This window comes from Lasioglossum baleicum, unplaced genomic scaffold (assembly GCF_051020765.1).
Source record: "Lasioglossum baleicum unplaced genomic scaffold, iyLasBale1 scaffold0021, whole genome shotgun sequence".
Lineage (NCBI taxonomy): Eukaryota > Metazoa > Arthropoda > Insecta > Hymenoptera > Halictidae > Lasioglossum > Lasioglossum baleicum.
In genome coordinates, this window is record NW_027469081.1 from 899891 (window position 1) to 920351 (window position 20461).

Below are 20461 nucleotides of genomic sequence, written 5' to 3' on the forward strand. Positions count from 1 at the left end.
AAAACAAATATGATTCTAATAATCAACATAGTAGACACCGACAGCTGGTTATTAATATAAAATTACAAATTGTTGATCATAATCACCGGATCGCAATGCAAAATTACATTTGTCAGCTAGAAAATTTATATGTAGAGGTAAGGGATGCACAGAGTAAAATTCCAGTTAGAAATTTCGTTTAAACGAAAAAATATATTAGGAATTTAATAATAGTTTGCATTTTTCACACTTAAAAGTGCACGTTCCTTATGTAGATATCTAAAATTCACAGTATGATAATTACTAGACTGCGGATTTTATTCATTTATGAGAAAGATAGAAACGTACAATTTGAAGCAGTGGACATATGAAAACGATTTAACGATATCGGTGTATTAGTTTCAGCTTAATAAGATGATTAAAAGAAGAAAGAATTTTTTTACTGATTCCTGTGGCTTGTAATCGATGCAGATAATTTTTATTTCGCATAAAGATCCGCAGTCCAATAATTACAGAATGATTTTAGAAATCCAGTAGATGGTTGTACCTACAGTCAGTGACAATTTAAAGTGGACACCCTTAAAAATCGCATAACTTTTTAGAAATTGGACCAAAGGACTTGAATTTTTTTAAGATGTTAGACCGGCTAGTTCGCTAGAGAATAAGTAAACAAAAATTGAATGCGATTGCAATTGGTAGGAATTATACAAAATTTTAAAAAATGATGTTTTGTCAACTTTTTTATCTGGGCCTGTAAGGATAATTTAAAAAATGCGTTTTATAGATTTCGGTAACTTATATGCATACTGAAAATTTCATCGAAATCGGTCTACATTGCAATGAGCTACATACGTTTAAAGATGAGAGCTTAAGGGTGAAAGTCGCAGATTTTCAGATCACCTTACGTGATCATCTTTAAACGTATGTAGCTCATTGCAATGTAGACCGATCTCGATGAAATTTTCAGTATGCATATAAGTTACCGAAATCTATAAAACGCATTTTTTAAATTATCGTTACAGGCCCAGATAAAAAAGTTGACAAAACATCATTTTTAAAAATTTTGTATAATTCCTACCAATTGCAATCGTATTAAATTTTTGTTTACTTATTCTCTAGCGAACTAGCCGGTCTAACATCTTTAAAAAATTCAAGTCCTTTGGTCCAATTTCTAAAAAGTTATGCGATTTTTAAGGGTGTCCACTTTAAATTGTCACTGACTGTATGTGTAACATGACCGCTATTTTGATTACACGCTAATGAAAAGAGTATTGTTCTATGATCTCCAAAAACAACTGCGATCACTATTTTTATTTGCGCCGCGCCGCGTCAGGTCGATCGGACGCTCCGTCCGGTATAAAGAAAAAGGGGAGTCTTCGACGTATAGATGGACTGAGTCACGTAGTATTGCAGCCAGAACGTGCTTCAATCTTCGAGAGAAGTACGCATTGGCGTGCAACCCGCGAGGCCGATTCTTCCTCTAAAGTTTTCCGTGAGAATTTTAACCATCGCCACCCTAGGAACTTCCTCCGGAAAATAAGAACGATCGAGTGAGACGCGATCCGAACTTCCGTCGCTGATTAACGCTCTCCCGACGAAATTATAACGAGTCATTTCCGTGTTCGTTGAATCAGCCTACTCAAGGATGCTGCTCGATCGAGGAGAATTTAAATTACACGAATTTAATTATTGTCCCCGACGAAGCCGAACACTTTTCTCTGAGAGAGAGGCGAGTTTTCTTTATCTTGGAGACGTCCAAAGTCACGTCGAACTCCCTTCTTAAGTTGTAGATACGGTGGAAGGAGAGAAGAATGTCGTCTTTAATCATTCATTTTTCCAGAACTTCCTTCGAATGCTGTTTTAAAATTTCTTATATTCTTTTGGATACAAATCGTACATGAAGAACTGCAAACTTACGATTCGACTATTTATTTCTTTGGAGTAATTTAGTCGGGTACCCGAAAAATCCAGGTACCCGAATATCACGAATTTTCGGGTCCCGAGGCTCGGGTACCCGACATTTTCGCTCACCCCTAATCATTATCGACGTCTACAAGTACTGAATAGTCTTCCATTCATTTTGATAGAATAACTAACAAGTTTTAATTACAAATAATTACAAATTACAAATTTTACTAACAAGGCAAGGACTCCAAGTGACCGATATCGATTTTGATCATTTTTTGTGAGACGATGGTATACAGATCTCTAATGATGTCTGCAAAATATTAGGTGTAGTTACTCAATAGTTTTAAAGATATAAACAATTGAACTTGGAAAACTTGAGCTGCAAATCATGGTATATCAACAAGGTATGAAAGTTTAATTGTTTATATCTTTAAAACTATTCAGTAACCACACCGAATATTTTGCAGACATCATCGGGGAACCATCGTGTCGCGAAAGATTACCAAAATCGAAGTCGGACACTTGTAAGAGGAAAATGATTTTAACGAAAATGATTTTCACAAAACAGTTTAGAATAAGCACACTAAATGAGACGAGGTAATTATACAGAAATAAACGCTCGTTAACTCACATTTAGTATAATATTTGGTTCACTTTCTAGAAACTTTCGCATGCCGCGAAAAATAAATATATTTCTGTTTCAATAACAATTCCAATTAGCTTCGCAGCACGTTGCTTCTCTATCGAGATTGCACGGGGCATTCCATATCATTCACCCTACGTGTCAATTGAAAAACAGAATGTTTTTATATTCGATATCTTTTCCATATTCGCAAAGAGACAATGTTTAATTTTATGGAGTTGATTTTAGAGTTTAAGGATAAGCATCAGTGTAAAATTTCGCGAAATTGAGAATTGTCAATTCGGTGATGCATTAGCAATTTCCAGCGCGTAATTAGTTTACACCGCGAATACAACACAAGCGATAAAAATACCGTTCCCGCTTCGGCAAATTTTCCATCCCGAACGTGCCGCGACGACGGTGCAATGGAGGCAATGTCGGTTGACGGTAGATAAGGAGTGGCAAAAGGCAGAAATGAGAAATGCTAATGGCATTCCGTTCTCACCGCTATCATCTTTCACGGAGCACAGAACCAGGGTGGGCAAGAGAGGGAGACAGGAATCGAGAGAGTCAGAGAGAGAAAGAGAGAGAGAGAGAGAGGGAGAGGGAGAATGGGGTGGCGTTGGCACAGTCGTAAGAACGGTGCAGCAGCAAGGTATTGGGGGTATTTTATGCAAGGACTCGCGGTTGATACCGCTCATCTTGAATATTTTATGTGACGCGTCTGGAATAAGGTTCGCGGCTCGCCTACCTAGCCGTACTCCACTGAAATCGTATACTTTCACGTGAAACTACTTTATTGTGGTAAATTCTCCGTGTAATCCGTTTTTCGAAAAACTAACTTCGTCAGATTTGTTGATTAGGAGAGTTAATACTCGAGAATGATTAGCCGAAGGGAACGGTTTTGCACAATATGCATGTTGCGAAAACAGAAACGAGTTGATCCTGCAACGAAGAAATCTAAGTAAGTTGTATCTTTACAGAAGCTATAAGTTTGAATATAATCGAATACCAGGCAATTCTGAATGCAAGCAAGTAATAAAAGTTCATTGACTGTCTCTCGAAACTGATCGAAATCCAACTATTTAATTAAAGAATATTAAAAACTATCAACGGAAGTGACGCAGCAATTTTGCTCCGAGAAATTAAAACTGGTATTCCTTCGAGAGGGGACACGAATGCAGATTCCCTTTCAACCTCTTCAACCAGTCGGTAGATTCGGTTTTCTGTATCGGCGAAGTAGCCGGGAAGAAGACGAGCCTCTTACGGAATTATTCATTACGCCTCCCTTGCCCCTCTCGCAGCGAAGCAGTTTCATTCGCGGCACTTTTCATCCCCCTTTTACCCATTTCGCGACGCTCACTTTTCAACTTCGTCTCTAAGCCCACGCAGTCTACTGAAAGTTACGGAAAGTCGGTGGGAAGGGACGAGTTCGCGAGAAAAATTGAATAGTTAAAAATTCATTAAAAAAAATCCGCTACCGAGTTTACAGTACTCGTGGAACGTCAAGCCGGGCGACATTTTAAAACAGATCGCGGACAAGTTAACAAGAAGATGAACAGTCACCGCTATGTAGCGGAGCTCGATAAACTTGCTAATTATAGATACATATAATGTAGTCAAGTATACATTGGACAGACATCAAGGCTATTAGAAACAAGAATCAGGGAACATAAGCGAAATATTTTTCTGAATCCAACACAACATACTGCTTTAACAAAACACTCTGTTGAGTTTGACCACAATTTTGATTTTGAAAACGTTAAAACAATTGAAAAGGAAAGTGATTTGAATAATAGGATCCTACTGGAAACGATTCATATGATTAAACATCCTAGCGTTAATCTTAGGTATGAAACACCTACGATTCAAGAATATTACGCAACACTACTGAACCAGTAGTGAGTTATGATGAATCACTTCCTAACAACAATTGTATCCTATTACTTGTTATCATAATATTACTATTATTGTTATATGTTTTCATTATGTGGTCACTAGTTATAAAGGTTGGGTTATTGACGTTTTCACGGTTTGAAATAACCGCCAAATATCGATTGGCTTGTGTTTTGATCGATTGAGCCGTTCGATTCTGTTTCTATTGGCTTTGCATCTCTGATCCAGTAGCTTGTTTGACGACATGAAAACAACATGTGTTAATACATTTCAATTCCGTTTTTAAGATTTCCATAAAGCAAGTAAGTAATTTAATACAGTATTTTGATACAGAATTGCAATCCGATTTCACAGAAATTCTAAAGTTTTTGTTTATTACATTATAAAATCTGTTTCAGACGCAGTTTTTCTACTTTCTTGAAAAGGATCCACACATGGACGAAACGTCGAAAGTTCAAGCTAACGTGCAAAATTTGCTTTTTCGTAATTAGTTGATCGAACCGTTGCGCCGAGAACACTAACATATTATTCATTTAACAACCATACGATCGATCATTCAAACAATATTTATAGATACATACTTCGAAATAATTCTAATTGATTCTGCCTTTCGGTAGATTCGTCCACTATAATTTTTTGGAAAGGTCAGTGGTACGCAACTTGAGGTGAATTCCGCACACCATGGTATACCACAGTATTCTATGAATAAAATCTCATTTACCTGTACACAAATCGGCCAGTCCACATTTCGGAAATGTAAGTAAATACGATGCACATAATGAAATTGTCCAATGCTCTTACCTGCAACAGAAAAGAAAGGGAAATTTTATAATAAATATAATTAACGAGAGATATGAATGTAATTTACTTGTTAATAAGAGTACATACGTTAAATATAAAATGTAAGAAATCATGATAGTGGAAGTTGTAAAGTAACTTCTAATATTGTTTTGCAGGATCGATTCAAAATAATAATACTCCCTTGATAAAGTTACGAATTCAAATACCTCATGGTCATTTTTACATGATTTGTCATTGCATATTCGACGAACAATGTGGCTCCAACAGGATGGTTGTCCTGCACATTATGCAAGAATAACAAGAAATGCATTAAATCAAATATTTCCGAATCGTTGGATAGGATGAGGTGATTCCGTTCATTTTCCGGCAAGATCAGCTGATTTAATCATCATCTGAATGTAATAACTAGACTGCGGATCTTTATGCGTCCATAGCAAAATTGAATAGATGAAATTCGAAATTGTTGGATAATTTTTAACATTGAAAACGTCAATATACGATCTCTCCTCTATTAAAACCACTAAAGGAAGAAATAACATTCAATTTGATTTCTACTTCTTGCAATCGATGCAGACAATCTCATTTATTTTCTCTGATCAAAGTATGTAATCTGATGAAAATTCTGATTGTTCAACGGGATGCTAATGTTCGGCAGATTAGGTCAATTCTCCCTAAACTCCATATTAGCTAAATGGAACGTGCAAGTTATCGACTCGGCAATCTGATTTTCGTACGCACAACTCGCAAGCACATAACCTGTCGATTCGAAAGTTCGGCTTCATTAATATGAAAATGGTGGATGACAGGCAGTCAGGTTGCAAGAAAACCGGTCGTATCGCGACCGAGACGTCTCGATGACGGTAGCAAGGTCGGTATAGTGGGTCGGTAGCCGGAATAACAGTGGATATCGCCGACGTCGTCGGTATTATGGCAGGCAAACAAAATATCGTGGCGTAACGGGACATGGGATACGGTGCTCAGGGTCCCAAACCAGGAAAACTCGACCGAGTGCTCGGGCAAACAATGACGACGAGGCCAGTATTGTTCTCCAAGTAATTGAATCCAGCCTACCATCCTCCTCCGTCGCCTTCTCCCTCTGTGGCCATCCGATCTTGCCCGTCCTGCTCGCTTCTTCTTCACCTCGTTGCTCTCCCCGTCCTTCATCAACTGTCATTTCTTTTCCCCCGTCCCTTTATCCTTTCCCTCTCATGGACATCTCCAAGGTCCTTCGTCCTTCCCTTCCCTTCCCTTCTCACAAAAAATTCATGAAATTTTCCTCTCGTTCTATCGACAATGATATTTCTTAAGAATACATCGGTTCTCCCTCTTTTTCTCTTTTCTCTACCTTGTATCCAGCTACTCTACTTTATCGTTTATCGCGATCATTCGTCCCCTTGTCTCTGTTCCATGTATTGCCCGGGAGGACGAAACTACGTCCCTTTGTACAGCGTCAACATTTATGTTACAACGTTAAACTGAGATTTCGGGGAAAGCCTCTTGCCCGATATGATGCGGCTTTTGTTAAGGTTATCCTATCCGTGCGTTTTACAAGCCGGGAGACACTCCGAGTGCATCTATCGGTGTTCCCGACGCGATGCGACGCGCCGATGCTTCCCTTTGATCGAGTGGCACCTAGCTTTCGACGAGATAGCGTTATATTATACGTTTCGACGACTATTTCAATTCGCGAATAAGATAGTTTCTTTCTTTGCGTATTAACCCTTTGCACTCGAATGGCGAGTCTGAGGCGCCACTAAAAATTGCCATACCATTCATACCATTATTCAAAACAGTTTCAACATTATTAAATTTGTCTGCAATCTATAAATCGTAAAAAGCTCAACTGTTCTATAAGAGAACAGGTTCAATTTGATGTGCACAATGTGAAAAAGATTACATAGAACAAAAATGATGTGGTAAAGGAGGAATTGATATCGATCGCATGATTTTTAATTAGACATAATAGTATTTTTCTCGGCGCTACGGTTCGATCAGTTTCTACATTAATTATAGCTATTGTAACGAAAAGAAAGGCGGTGTGTTTCGTCCTAGACTCGCAAGTTACTAGAATGTAATCAATTAGTATATTAATAACTTTTCTCATAAAGTCTTCTGACCCTGTGTCTAAGGCTAGGCCCGCTAGATAGCCTTACTGATGAGTCCTCTAACGGGTCTAGGACGAAACACACCACCTTTCTTTTCGTTACAATAGCTATAATTAATGTAGAAACTGATCGAACCGTAGCGCCGAGAAAAATACTATTATTTCTAATTAAAAATGATGTGGGTTGAAACAAATATCTTGATTTTAGAATTCAAATTGCTTCGAGTGCAAAGAGTTAACCATTTGCAGGGGTTTTTCGCAAATGTTCGCCAGATCGACGTTATTATAAATGAATTATGGATGAATTATAAACAGCTGATTCGGAGATAGTTGCATCAGAAACGAACGTCTAGAAGTTTACGCGGTTATACAAGAAACATATAAACATACATGCATACGTACATTGATATCGGTTAGAAGGTATAGTCGGTCGTTCCCTTCCCCATTCGATATGGAGTTCTACCGAACCGGAATTTCAGGCGGATATTTTAATACTTTCTTTACGTACTCGTGCCGGTAAAATGGTGATCGTCTGTTCATGATAAAGTACTCTGCAAATGTCCTCGATTCGCGAGCATTCAGTCTGTATTAGTTTCCACAGTAGGTATGGAAACGTCTACACAGCGCAAATATGACACGCCAATATCAATATCTGTTTACGACATTGGACGACGCCAATGTCCGGGGTTAACGTTCCCCATACGCAGCCATTATTTTATATGGATACTGTACACTCCGCGGCCGTGTCTTTTTCCGGGTATCGAGCACGTTTGTCAGGAACAGTCCTCCATTTGTATTTTCATGGAAAACAACCCTCCCCTTCCGGTACCAGTGTCGCTCTCGAAGTATCAACGATACACACGCCGGCATTTCCATGCCGCGGTTCTAATATATTATTATCGTCCCGGGCGGAATATATTTTCATTGTAACGTCCTTGTTTTTCCCGCCAGTTTCCGAGAGAGATTTCGTAGCTTGGAATAATCTTCCCGCAGCAGGAAACTGACAGACTGATAGAGCTAGAGATTGCTGCTTCGCTGCGGTACCTCTCGTATTTAAATGACCTTTTCGTTGGTCTGATTGTTTTCAGGTGCTCCTGACTGTGGTATAGAGTTACAGTTTTAAAAATACATAGAGTACATTTTTGTAGCACATCTATGCATCGCGAGAAAGGATAATTTCGCGAAACTTCGAATAAATAGCAAAGAAGGATAAACACCACTTGTGAAATAACCTTCAAACTGACGTCGTCTATGTAAGCAGATGCAGGAATCACCTCTTCCTTTTTCCGACACTCTATCTGGGACACCCTGTGTATTTACCGATACACAGTTTAGCAGATAATCTTTGTTAACCCTTTGCACTCTCGGAGCTATTTTAACTCGAAAATTAATCCTTTGTTTTCACCTAGAATATACCCATTTGCTATGATTTTTGAAATTTCATGGGTATGAAATTGATATAATAACTCGTACAACACTTAAACTTAAATGTTCAGTAATTGATTAGATACCCGGTGGGGTCTCACAGACCCTGAGATTTTAGATTGATTGTAACATTGTAACAACGCGTGACAGTTGTTAAGTATTTTTGTATAATAAAAATTTAATTTCGTGGATCTGCCTTTTAACTCTGATAAATTACAAGCCTCTTAAGCAATGCCTAATCTTATATTTATGAAAAAGGTATTTATTTCTATAATACAATATATTATTTTGGGGGGGTCTGTGAGACCCCACCTTACCACTTACGATAGGTACATTTTCCTACCTTACCAACGCCAAATTAATAATCTAAACAATATTTTGAATAATGGTATTTACAGCAATTTAGTGGCGCCACAAAGTCGCCACCCGAGTGATAATGGTTAACAGTAGTAACAATCTTTTGTTGTAATAATTTAATCAACCGTAATCTCGTTCCATATAACCGATAGTGGGTGTAAAAAAGAGATAATAACGCATAAATTTTAAGTAAAACGTTTGATTAATTATGACTAAATAAGTTCTTGTTTCCACCCTATTGTATACAATAGTATAATTACAGTATACAGTTATTAACAGGGTAATGAACCAACGGAACCGAATTGCATTTGAAAACAGACTGAAATAAAAAGGCTGTACACGCGATAAACCAGGTGCGAATAAGGCAGCGACTCAGCAGGTCAATCACAAGAAACAGTGTTCCTGCAGCAACAAATGAAGGTGTCTCGTTTTTAGTCATGCGCATATATGCACCGCTCTAATTGTAAACACAGGTAGCGAAATTTGATAGCCGGTCAACTGCAAATCGAGTCTCTCTCTCTATCTCCGTCTGTTCTGTTTTGTACGGGCAGCGTTCTCCTCTAGCAAACAAAAGAACGTCTACACGCTAACGTTCTACACGCCCTTGGCAAGCAAAGGGCTGCCCGTTCCGTAAGTACCCTCGACGTGTATAATCCAAGCCGGTAGGGTTAGGTCCTCGTCACGGTCTATTACACGAACGCAAGAACTTGATGTGGCCCGCGTGTGTGCTCGCAAGCTATGTACAATTGTTAATCGGGATCATACAAAGGAGTGGCCACCGATGACGTCACGGCGCACAATGACGACGAGTACCTGGCCGGCAACACAAGCTTCCTCGATATTATCACCGTTCCGTGCTTAATGATCGCGTATATCGAGTGCACGTGCACACGCGTCCCTGTCATATGCGACGGTAAATTAGTGTCGCCTTATCTGGCCATTCGTCTCTCTTGTTAATCACCTTTTCTTGGGTCGCGCGTCGTCAATTTTCTGTTTTTATATATCTTTTTTTTTCTGTTTAGAAGTCGTTAGAACACGAGTTTCCGGGAAACGATTCTTGACCATCGAGGATGATAGCACAGGTGATTCATACACCAGGTGGGAAGATTCATCGTTACCTTCACTACCTTTTTTTTTTATTGTACTTTCCCACTACAATGCACGAGATATTGGGTTGGCAAGAAAGTAATTCGAGTGGGTTCAAGAAAGTATTTCAAGGTGAAATAAAACACAATGTTTTACATTCAAGCAATCGACTTTAATCAGTAAAATAGTTTCCATCTTCTTCGATGATCTCTCGCCAGTGTTGGGCAAATTTTATTTTAAATAAGAAATAATTAAATAATAAATAAACAGGTGATTTTAATTGCAAATAATAACTAAACTTTTTATTTAAATAAAGATTATTTAAATAATTCCAAAAATGATGTATTTATTATTTCTTATTTGCAAAAATAAAAGATTATGGTAATTATTTACAAAAGCACCACCCTCTCCGATTTTGATAAAATTTATATATGATATAGATATGGACATTTTGAACAACTTTTTCCGTTTCCAATATAGGGGGGTCGCTTTTAGTTTTCGAGATATTTGCAAAAAACTATCGCGAATACTGTATTCAATTTTTCGCATTCCTGGACACTCCGCTGCAACGTAGACCTGTTTAGGTGCGGCGTTTGTTTACATTTTGACGCTGTAGAGATAAGAGAGAAAACAGGGGGGGGGCGGAAAGGGCCAACCTGACACCACACACACCCACCCAGTGCTTAACACGCACCCAGTGTTTTTAAAAAGAAGGTTTCCGTTAAGAAATTAACATTTGCACCAATCTTCACTATCATATTCGTAATCAGCGCGTGAAAATACGTAAGAATCTAGAGTATAATTTAGAAACAGTGGGTGCATATCTATAAAATGTCCATATCTATATCATATATCATATATAAATTTCATCAAAATCGGAGAGGGTGGTGCTTTTGTAAATAATTACCAAGATTATTTATTATTTGGATTGAGAGGTGGATATCAATTAAATAGTTTTTGGTCTTCTCTTCTTTCTTGTATTTTGTACATGTATACAGTGAACACGTGGCGAAATGAATATCGCGATTACCCGTATGTATAATATTTACGTGAATACAACTACTTTTTGTACCAATTTGCTTGGGTCTGTCGCACGTGTTGTCCATGTGTCGGAGTTGAAGTTGCGAAAGAACAATTTCTAATGTTCTTGTGGAGTAACATTATTCATGTATAGTCGAATCTACGGGTATCTACTATACCAATTTAGCAAGCCTTATTAAAAGTAACTCACGCAGACGCAAAGTAATTGGTCGGTTCAGTTCTAAAAACTGAAAAATTACTCGAAAACGAATCGGTTCTCGGGCCATATTAACCATAGGGTAGCGAAGTGTATCGCGTGGAAAAATGTTCTGCTCCGATGTGTCGCAGATTAGTCTTCCATGGAAGTCGGCAACCCGCGAATTCAACCCCATCTGGTTGCATGTCTTATCGACTCGAAGATGCAAATTTAGAAATACGTGGCGACGTCGTGTCTAGTGGCTCTAATGCACGCGATCCTAACATACCGTACAAAGTAGCCGCGGATAGATATTTTTGTAATTGAAACTAATCGATCGCGATGTTTGCACGTTACACGGCTGGGGGATAATGGCTAGCGGTCTGACGGTCGAGCGATGGACAAACAGGAATATGAACAACCGTGAGAGGTATTTCCTTTTGTCGGTGGAACCGCGAGTTTCTCGGAAAATGTAGCTAACGGTTTAATTAATTAATAACTTCATCCATTTACTCACGCGGCGATTGATGGCCGGCAAGAACATGGGAAATCCATTTGAATTACGTACCTGAAACAAAAAACAACGATACACTGTTAGTCACCTGTGAATTAACGAAATGCGCGACAGCGTAGATATTACCGGCTTAACTTACTGGAAAGCGAAACGTGTGCACGTTCGGCATTGTAACTTTCTACAGTAGAATATTCTATTTGATGTAGTATTTCCGAATTATGTACCCGAAGATACATGTGACATGTTTTTAAGGGAAAACACACCATGAAAGTGTTATATTTTCCTGGCAAACCGTTTTTATTATACTACTTCAGTCACGTAATACATAGACAGAGCAATATTCCGGAAGTAAAACTCGAAGATAAATGAAATGCAAATTTGACAACTCGGAGAAAATGTGCAAATGTTGAACGAAATATTTAACTTGTCCTGCTAAAACACGAATTCAGGTTTGTATGTACATGTGACGGTTAAATATTTCCTACTTCTGCACCACCCCTCCCCCCCCCCTCAATCCGCACCGCTACCCTAGAAGTATGTACGTAAGATGATAATTCGTTTGTGTGGTAGAGATCAAGGAGAAATCAATTATCGAAATATCGAAGTTGTGGGGCGTCGTGTAGTAGTATTTCGATATTAAGCGCCCAGGGAACACAGACAGCTGTAGCTTGCGGAGAGATTGTTAGGAAGGAGAGAGAAGAGAAGAGAAGAGTTGAGCGAAAGAGAGAGAGAGAGAGTGATAGGGGGAAGGGGGAGGGAGAGGGGACCAAGCGTAGAAGCGCGCCGGCTAGCAATATTTCGCGTTCATAGCGTTGCTAAGCCGCAACTAACCGCCTTGTTAGGAAGTTACTCCTCCTCTCGACCTCCACCCTCATCCTCTTCCACCTGCCAGCTCTTTCTCTTCCGGTTTCTGTTCCCTTTCCCCTCCTCCGCTCTATACTGCACCCACTTGTCCTTTTCTCCCCCCCTACACTGTCTGCGCACGTATGCTCTCCTTTTCTACTGCATATTAGATTTTTTCATTACCTTTGTCCGGTCTCGATTTGTACGTTTTCCCGGCTACCTACCCTCTTTCCCCGTTTCACGTTTATTATTTCTCCCGTCCCGTTTTTCCCTTTGCCCTATTGTTCCCGTTTCGTTTGTCATTTGTACTTTCACCTTTAGCAGATTTTCTCCCGTGTACCCTGGATTTCCTTTGTTTATCTCTGCTTTCTTTTTTCCTCCTGAAACCGGTACACGCCAGATTTCGCCGTTTTATGCGATCTCCCGTTGCATTAGAATTATTATTCCTCCCCTTTGTGTTCCTTTTCTCGCTAATTGTCCGCGAATTTCCGCCACCTGTCCGATTCCATCCGTGTTTCGTCAGTTTGCTTTGCATCGTCCGTCTTCTTCCTACCCTTTCATGTTTCGATGTTTCTACATCGAGTTAACTACCTCTTTCTCTAGCTGCAGCCACCCCCTTGCACCGGATACTATATCATAACTTGAGAAATTCACGTGCCGCGCGTGGAACACCTTTAAAGGGCTTAGAGGAAGCTCGCCATAGCATGGGGATACTGCCGCCCATGCAAACCTTTGATAACTAAGTACGTGCTGCGTCTAATCCTACTCTCTGAGAACCTCGCGATGCGCGCATGGGATGGATGAATCCATGTGGCGCAGCGCGTCGCGTCGTGTCCCGTCGCACGTCGTATGCTTTCGTGAAATACCCATTCTGAAACTGGTTTCATTATGACTTCGGGGAACCGTCGAATTGTTCATGTTTCGAGATTTCATTGAACCTTATTTAATCCGGCGTTAGTTAGGTGGGGTCTCACAGACCCCAGAGATTTTAGATTGATTGTAACATTGTAAAGATGTTTCATTAGTTAAGTATTTTTGAATAATAGAAATTTAATTTCGTCGATCTGCGTTTTTGCTCTGATAAATTGCAAGCCCCTTAACACTTTGATGGCCCAGCGTAATTCGGCTAAGTTTCCCGCGGGGCCCAAATCCGACCGTCGGTACACAGAACGTAAACAAAGCGAAAAGCATGTTGTATATCCTATATATAAAATCTGTTGTTAGGGTGGCCCTGAGTATACAGAAGTGAATCCATTATTTTTATTCATCTACAGCTTGAAATAAATCATTATAAAAAAGTGCTCTCCGTGCTTCACGACAAGTCCCTTGAGACAGCACACAGTGGGACCTTTCGTCCATATCGGAGACAAAATCAAAGAACTTTCGATAGAAATGAGGTAGAGCGATGAAATTTTTTAAAAATTAAAGCTGAAACATGGCAGAATATGGGCAAAATAGGGAGATTATGGTGCGAATGTTTTATAACCTTGAGAAAATTCGTTAAACTTTCACAATTTCAAGAAAATTGCAGTTTTTTCAATACCACGTGCGGAGAAAAATTGTTTTTAACATGCTACACATAATTTCCTGTGTAGGATCCGACATAATGGTAGGAACGGGTTCTCTCTCTCGTATCGCAAGGAATAGGAATTGGGATTTCTCTCTGAACAAAGAATATATTTTCCAATTAGTTTTATACATCGAAAGTTTTCGTAAAATTTACAATAAACCTTTGAAGAAGGTTAGCAACGAAAGATTAAAATAATTTTACTAATAAAAGGTTTTCCCATCAGGCGTCCGGTTTATCTCAACCGTACTCTCCTATTGGGAAAACGACGACGACGACTCGGATTCACCAGGTGTCCTCTGTAAGCTCGGCGACCGGCCTTCATGGCCGTCCTCTCCAAGACGTACAGAGTAACCTGGTGAACCTACTTTCAGGCGGCCAGGAAGCTGCCCTGTTCTTTCCTCTCGGCGGGCGGCCGGCCTTCATGGCCATCCTCTCCCATTTATCCAGAGAGGCGTCCAGGTGCAACCCCTGTCCTCTCCTGAGCTGCCGGGCGTCCGATAGCATTGCTTCGTACTCTCCCTAACCTATGGGCGGCCGTGGTCTTACCTCGTCCTCTCCCACAGGCGCAGCAAAAGTGATTTCTCCGCGATCGTCTACCGGTATTTATACTAGTCGTTGCTAACCCTTGTTTGGGCGTTGTTAGGGATTTTAGAAGTTTCTCGAACATGCGGCCTTCTAGAACATTCGGTCGCGGCGCGATTCTTTTCTTCATCTCAGGGTAGTGCCGAGGCGGATTGGCGGCCCTGGGGTTGTCTCGTTCCTCGTCGCGTTACACCTGCAGATTTTTTTTACGCTGATTTCAAATCTGGTCTCAAAATTTGTCTACGACCTCAGGATTTTGCAAGACCTTATTCTTATTTTTATGAACAGAAGTTAAAGAATTTAACGCCGGACATTGCTCTCCTTCAGATTTCCACTTGTTCCGGACCATGCCATATCTGCAGAGCAGTTCACTTCCTATGAAAGTATCCGAAATTGGCTCGATGAATGGCTTGCATAGAAACAACCAGATTTTTTTCTTTGAGGAATTCGTTTATTACCTGAACGGTGGAAGAAGGTTGTAGATGCCGATAGAGCATACTTTGAATGAATTTACTTTCCATTTGAATTTCTGAATAAAGAGCTTTTTTTCAACAAAAAAGGGCGGGAACTTATTCCCATATCCAATATTTGATGACAGGATTTATAATGAGGCTGGTTTATGGCAGGCAATATGTAATACGTAAAGCAACTTGGTTGACTCAGATGTATATTTGGTTGCCGTTGTATATGCTGTTGTCGCTTTAGTTCGTTGAAAATTCAAGTGGTACGACTCGAGCACTGGTACGACTCGAGCAACCTAACCCTCTGCTTCGTTTTTATACAAGAAAATCAGAATATCTTCAGATTTTTGATAGATTTTCAGGTACACGTACGAAAGCACCTCATCTTCGGTTGCATCAACACCGATCACGATCCATGTTGTATTACAGGATCAATGTATCATCTTCAGGCCGTACCTATTCGGAGGAGTTCATCACCGGCGAAAATAGAGTAGAATTACAACGGGCTCGTTATAACGGAAGGTCACGTATTTAATAACGGTAGCGTATATCGGTCGAGATAAATTGGATAAGACACGTATCAAGATTTATGCGCTCAGCGCAGCCGAGATACTCCGTAGACTAGAACATCCGAACCTTGACGAAACAATGCGTCCCCTTACGCTTGCCAATTCTTGTCGGGTCTCTCATGAAATTTCGATCGCGATTCGCACCTCGGCGAATCTACGCGATTCAATCCGATACACGGTGCCTCTTCAGCGACAACTTTGTTTAAACTTTCCACAGTAACCTGCGACATTTCACGCCACGCCTCGTGTACAACGATATTAGATAGGGTAGCTTGCGCCGCGTTATCATCTTGTTATGAAACCAAGCATGGAGTTGTAGTTGGTTCGCGCTTTGTGTAATGTTTTCAAATTTCGTGGTCTTCGAAAATCACTAATTTGTTAAGGTTGCTGTTTCTTAAATTGTTGTTTTGAATTATATCGATTCAAACTTTCAACTCATTCCCCAAGAATCTAATTTTGTAATTAAACTGTTTGTGGTAACAAACTACAGTTTTTGAATTCAACTAAATATTCCCAAATATTTTCTATTAAATGTCTAATTAATCTAAATGTCTGAATAAACTTCAATTATAATATTCCTGGTAGTAAACAATCGTCATTTATGTTTCATGAAAATGTTGAACGCTACGAAATTCACAACATTCGGGGAATAATTCGCTTGGAAAAACGATGACGATAGAAATTAGCCAGAAGAGTCGTAGGTATTCACGTTCTTGAAGTAACGATTGAATAAATATTAAATGTCTCGTCGAATTGTACGGGTCAGAACTTTGTTTTCTTCAATCGTTTCTCCGCTTGTAACTTTCTACTCTCGATCTTGACCCGCTCTCGGGACAACGTAGTCCTTCGGTCTTAATTAAGAAGTAATTCACCGAGGGGATAATGTTTAACGCCGGGCCAAGATCAAAGAGAAACGGCCACGAGCGTCGAGGGTTTCCGCGCGAAATACGATTTCTTTGAGAAAGTTCTACGACTGATTCGATTAAATTCAAATGATACACACCCTTTGACTACGGGATCCAATTATATCTGACGCTCGTAACCGGACCGACAATTAACGGTACGAAAACTTGTCTGTCTTCGAGTCGTTTCCTCGGATCTTCAATCCGGTCCCTCATGTTTGTCCTTTTACCAGACTTTGGCCAAACATTTATTAAATCAATTATTCTTATATATTTCTTTTGTTCTACATGTTGTAATGCCCGATGCGTAATACTGTAAATAAGACAGCATTTGAAGATGTATCTACGTTTGGACAAACATTGCAGTTAATTTTAGTTTCTGTAGCAATTCAATGGAACTCGTGAAGAAAAATAAGTGAGGACGGTTGGTTTTAGAATAACATTTTCGAGTAAATGCGACAGAAGTGCTGTACTATTGTTACGTACTGGTAAACTGCGAAACGTCTTAAAGTATTTAAATTTAATATTTGCGTTTTTTCTTTTTCGAAAACAACACATGAAAATTCAAGAATTATTCGTTCAGCTGACGATGGCAAAACAGTGAAAAATATGTCGACTAACGCAGTTGAATAACATTGGTCGAAGTTCGCGGTTAAAGAATGCGATCTAGAAAGTAAACTGAATTATAGCTGACCGGTGAAGAAACGAAGAGAAATAACAATTACACGTGACGTTTAGAACTCCTTGTTTCGAAAGGAACAAATCTGGAGAAAGAATCACGTCCGTCCAGTTGTCTGCGATTCGGTTCAGATATAATTTTTATTTATTTACACAAGGGTCGGGCACCCTTAGCCTGACACAGGATCGCAATGCAGGTTGGTTTATATTTTATTCATCCCTTATTGAATTCGAGCTCAATCTCATGAAAGTGTCTCTACCGTGGCCTTCGGTCTCCCATTCTCTCTCTTTCCTCTGTCCGTTCTTTCTTGGATCGTTATCTGTTCTCCCTTGCTTCCCATCTCCCTTGGCTTCTTCATGGATGGGTATTCCAATCTCCCTATGTTTCCGTCTGCCTCCGCTCCCCGGTCGTCCTCAACAATCCTTTGCACTGCCAAGTCTCCGCGATACTCTACCTCTACGACGCGACGCGACGTTCTTCTTCTCTTTAAATCTGTGCCCGACATCTTCGCTGCCTCGCCGAGTCCGATTGTTTTCAGGCCCGAAACCAGAACTCTACTGATCCATCAGTTCGAATCAACTAGGACGAGAATAAAAGGGAGATTGAGATCCGGCGAGCCTCGGGCGAGACAATTAATTTGTAGGAAGCGCGACGGAGTACTCATGTGTGCAGATGGTATATGTACAATAATGTACATACAGTGACTCCCACTAATATTCGGACACTCTTAAAAACACCGTAACTTTTCAAATATTGGACTATGCGATTTGAACTTTTTTGGAAAGCTAGAGCAATTAGTTTACTACAGAATGTGGAAAGAAATTTTTTCAAAAATTGCATTTGACTGGAATTGTAGAGGAAATACTAAATGTTGCATTTTACAACTTTTTTATGCGGGCCTATATTGAAATTTTGAAAAATACGTTTTGTAGATCCGTGTGGGGGTTATACGCATTGTGAAAGTTTCATCGAAATCGGTTGATGCGGGGAAAAATGACAGTCATTGAAAGATGTAAGAATTCTTAGATTTACTGCTGTTATAGGCGGAAAATCGTGAAAATCTGCAATTTTTACCATCTTTAAACGCTTGTAGCTCATTGCAACATCGACCGATTTTGAAACAGATCTACAAAACGTATTTTTAACATTTTCAATATAGGCCCACATAAAAAAGTTGTGAAATGGATCTTTTAGTATTTTCTCTACAATTCCGACCAATTGCAATTTTCGAAAAAATTTCTTTTCACATCCTGTAGTGAACTAAGTGCTCTAGCTTCCGAAAAAGTTTGAATCGTATAGTCCAATATTAAAAAGATTATCGCTTTTTTTAGATCGTCCGAATATTAATGGGAGTCATTGTATATGTATTGGAAGTCTGCCTCTCGGAATTCATTCCATCTTGCAAACAAAACGTTCATACAGTTTGGTTACGTTATTGTGCAGTGTTTTTATAGAAATTAAACTTTCCATGAGAAGTAGAAGTCCATATTTGCGTTCACTGTTTTACAGATAAGCTACGAAAATATAAAGCAGGTTTCTTTGCAGATGATTTTTCTTCTCTTCCTATATTTTTCGTCCTGTTCAACGTGGGTGAATTTGCAGCAGCTCCGCATGAATGATTCATTTATGCGTCTTTATAGCACTACGTGCTCTCTAGATCAGCACAAGCTCTAGATACACCACAGCAGTATTCAACATTTTATAGTTATGATCAGACTGCGCATCTTTATGCAAAATGAAAAATGTTTACATTAATTGCAAGACACAGGAGCGAAATAAAAATTTCTTTATCCTTTTAATTATCTGATTAAGTTGAAACCAATACACTGATATATCCTTAAATCTTTTTAATATGTCCACTGCTTTAAATTGTGCTTATCCATTTTTCCCATAAATCTATATATTTGATTTCTAAATTGATGCTTTTTGTTTATATCCGAACCGTCTAAGCACAAGGACTAATTTTTACCCAAAGAACGGTTATCCTTCCGAGTTCGTGTACACTAATCATCAGTGTCTTACCTCAGAACCACTTTTTATAAATATCCCTTGATTAATAATTCTTTCCTATACATATATGTATGCATCCACGTGTCACCTTACGTTCTCCTCTGTCCCTCCGAGTTTTGGAAATACTTCCACCAGATTCTGTCGTTTCGTGCAAAGGCGTGCAACGGGTGATTTAATCAGCGCGGGAAAACGTTTCCGTCTGAATATTTCAACGAGCCTCCCTACTGATCTTTAATTCCTTTATCCTCTCAAGGCTCCTTAACCGCCGCGATTCTAGCTACGCCCAGACAACGACAAATTCCGTTCCCTTCTTCGTCTATTTGCCGTTTCTATGCACTCGAGTCCTTCTCGCCTTGCAATTTCAGGAGTGTCGAGGCAGCACTCGTATCCAGACGCTATTAAATATTGAGAAACCCTATATCCACCCTCGCGCGCCCAACTATCGGTTCAATCTCTCCCCCTAGAAAGAAGCTTCCTAAAATCTTGAATGAAACTTCTCTACGGAAGTTGAGAAATGGAACTATCGGTCCCCGGCTAGAGTGCTCCACGGATTAGATGGTTAATTGGAAATACTAAGCTGGGGATGGGGAAGTTTTCATTCCAGAGCTGAGCAAGTTATTCCGATGTTCGAACCGAAAGGGAAAGCGAAAGAGAGAGACGCACGGATCATGCTAGGTGCGTCGAGTCGTGTATAGGCAATGATTCTGTGAGCTGTAACTTGACGATTATAACCTGCACTAATCCGTGGAGGATAGAGTATCGTATTTACCTACGTCCGGGTATCGGATCGAACACTCTAGAAGGATATGCTTTAAAATTTAGAATGACACTTCTAGGCTGGATTTAGCAACCAATTCCCATTATTGCGTCGAATGACTACGAAATTGACTAATCTTATTTCGAAATTCTATTCAAATCATTGAACAATCTATCGGTG

At 39.6% G+C, this 20461-nt stretch overlaps 1 protein-coding gene across 27 annotated transcripts in view; it reads right to left on the minus strand.

The window, feature by feature from the left end:
• The window catches only part of LOC143219184 (protein muscleblind), a 520585-nt gene that overhangs the window by 188555 nt on the left and 311569 nt on the right, over positions 1 to 20461 (minus strand). For 4 of the 27 annotated variants that reach the window (XR_013011265.1, XR_013011263.1, XR_013011264.1 and 1 more), the window contains exons 5-6: positions 11912 to 11962; positions 5127 to 5206 (exon numbers count right to left, since the gene is read on the minus strand). The exons of 20 other annotated variants lie outside the window; for them this stretch is intronic. Coding sequence is in view for 3 of the 7 variants with exons in the window: in XM_076445104.1 (XP_076301219.1) it covers positions 5127 to 5206; positions 11912 to 11962 (131 nt within the window). In the remaining 4 variants the exon portion in view is untranslated. Of the gene's footprint in view, positions 1 to 5126; positions 5207 to 6277; positions 11852 to 11911; positions 11963 to 20461 lie in introns of those variants that run through there. 3 more of the 27 variants (XR_013011266.1, XM_076445107.1, XM_076445090.1) reach the window with 2 other exon arrangements.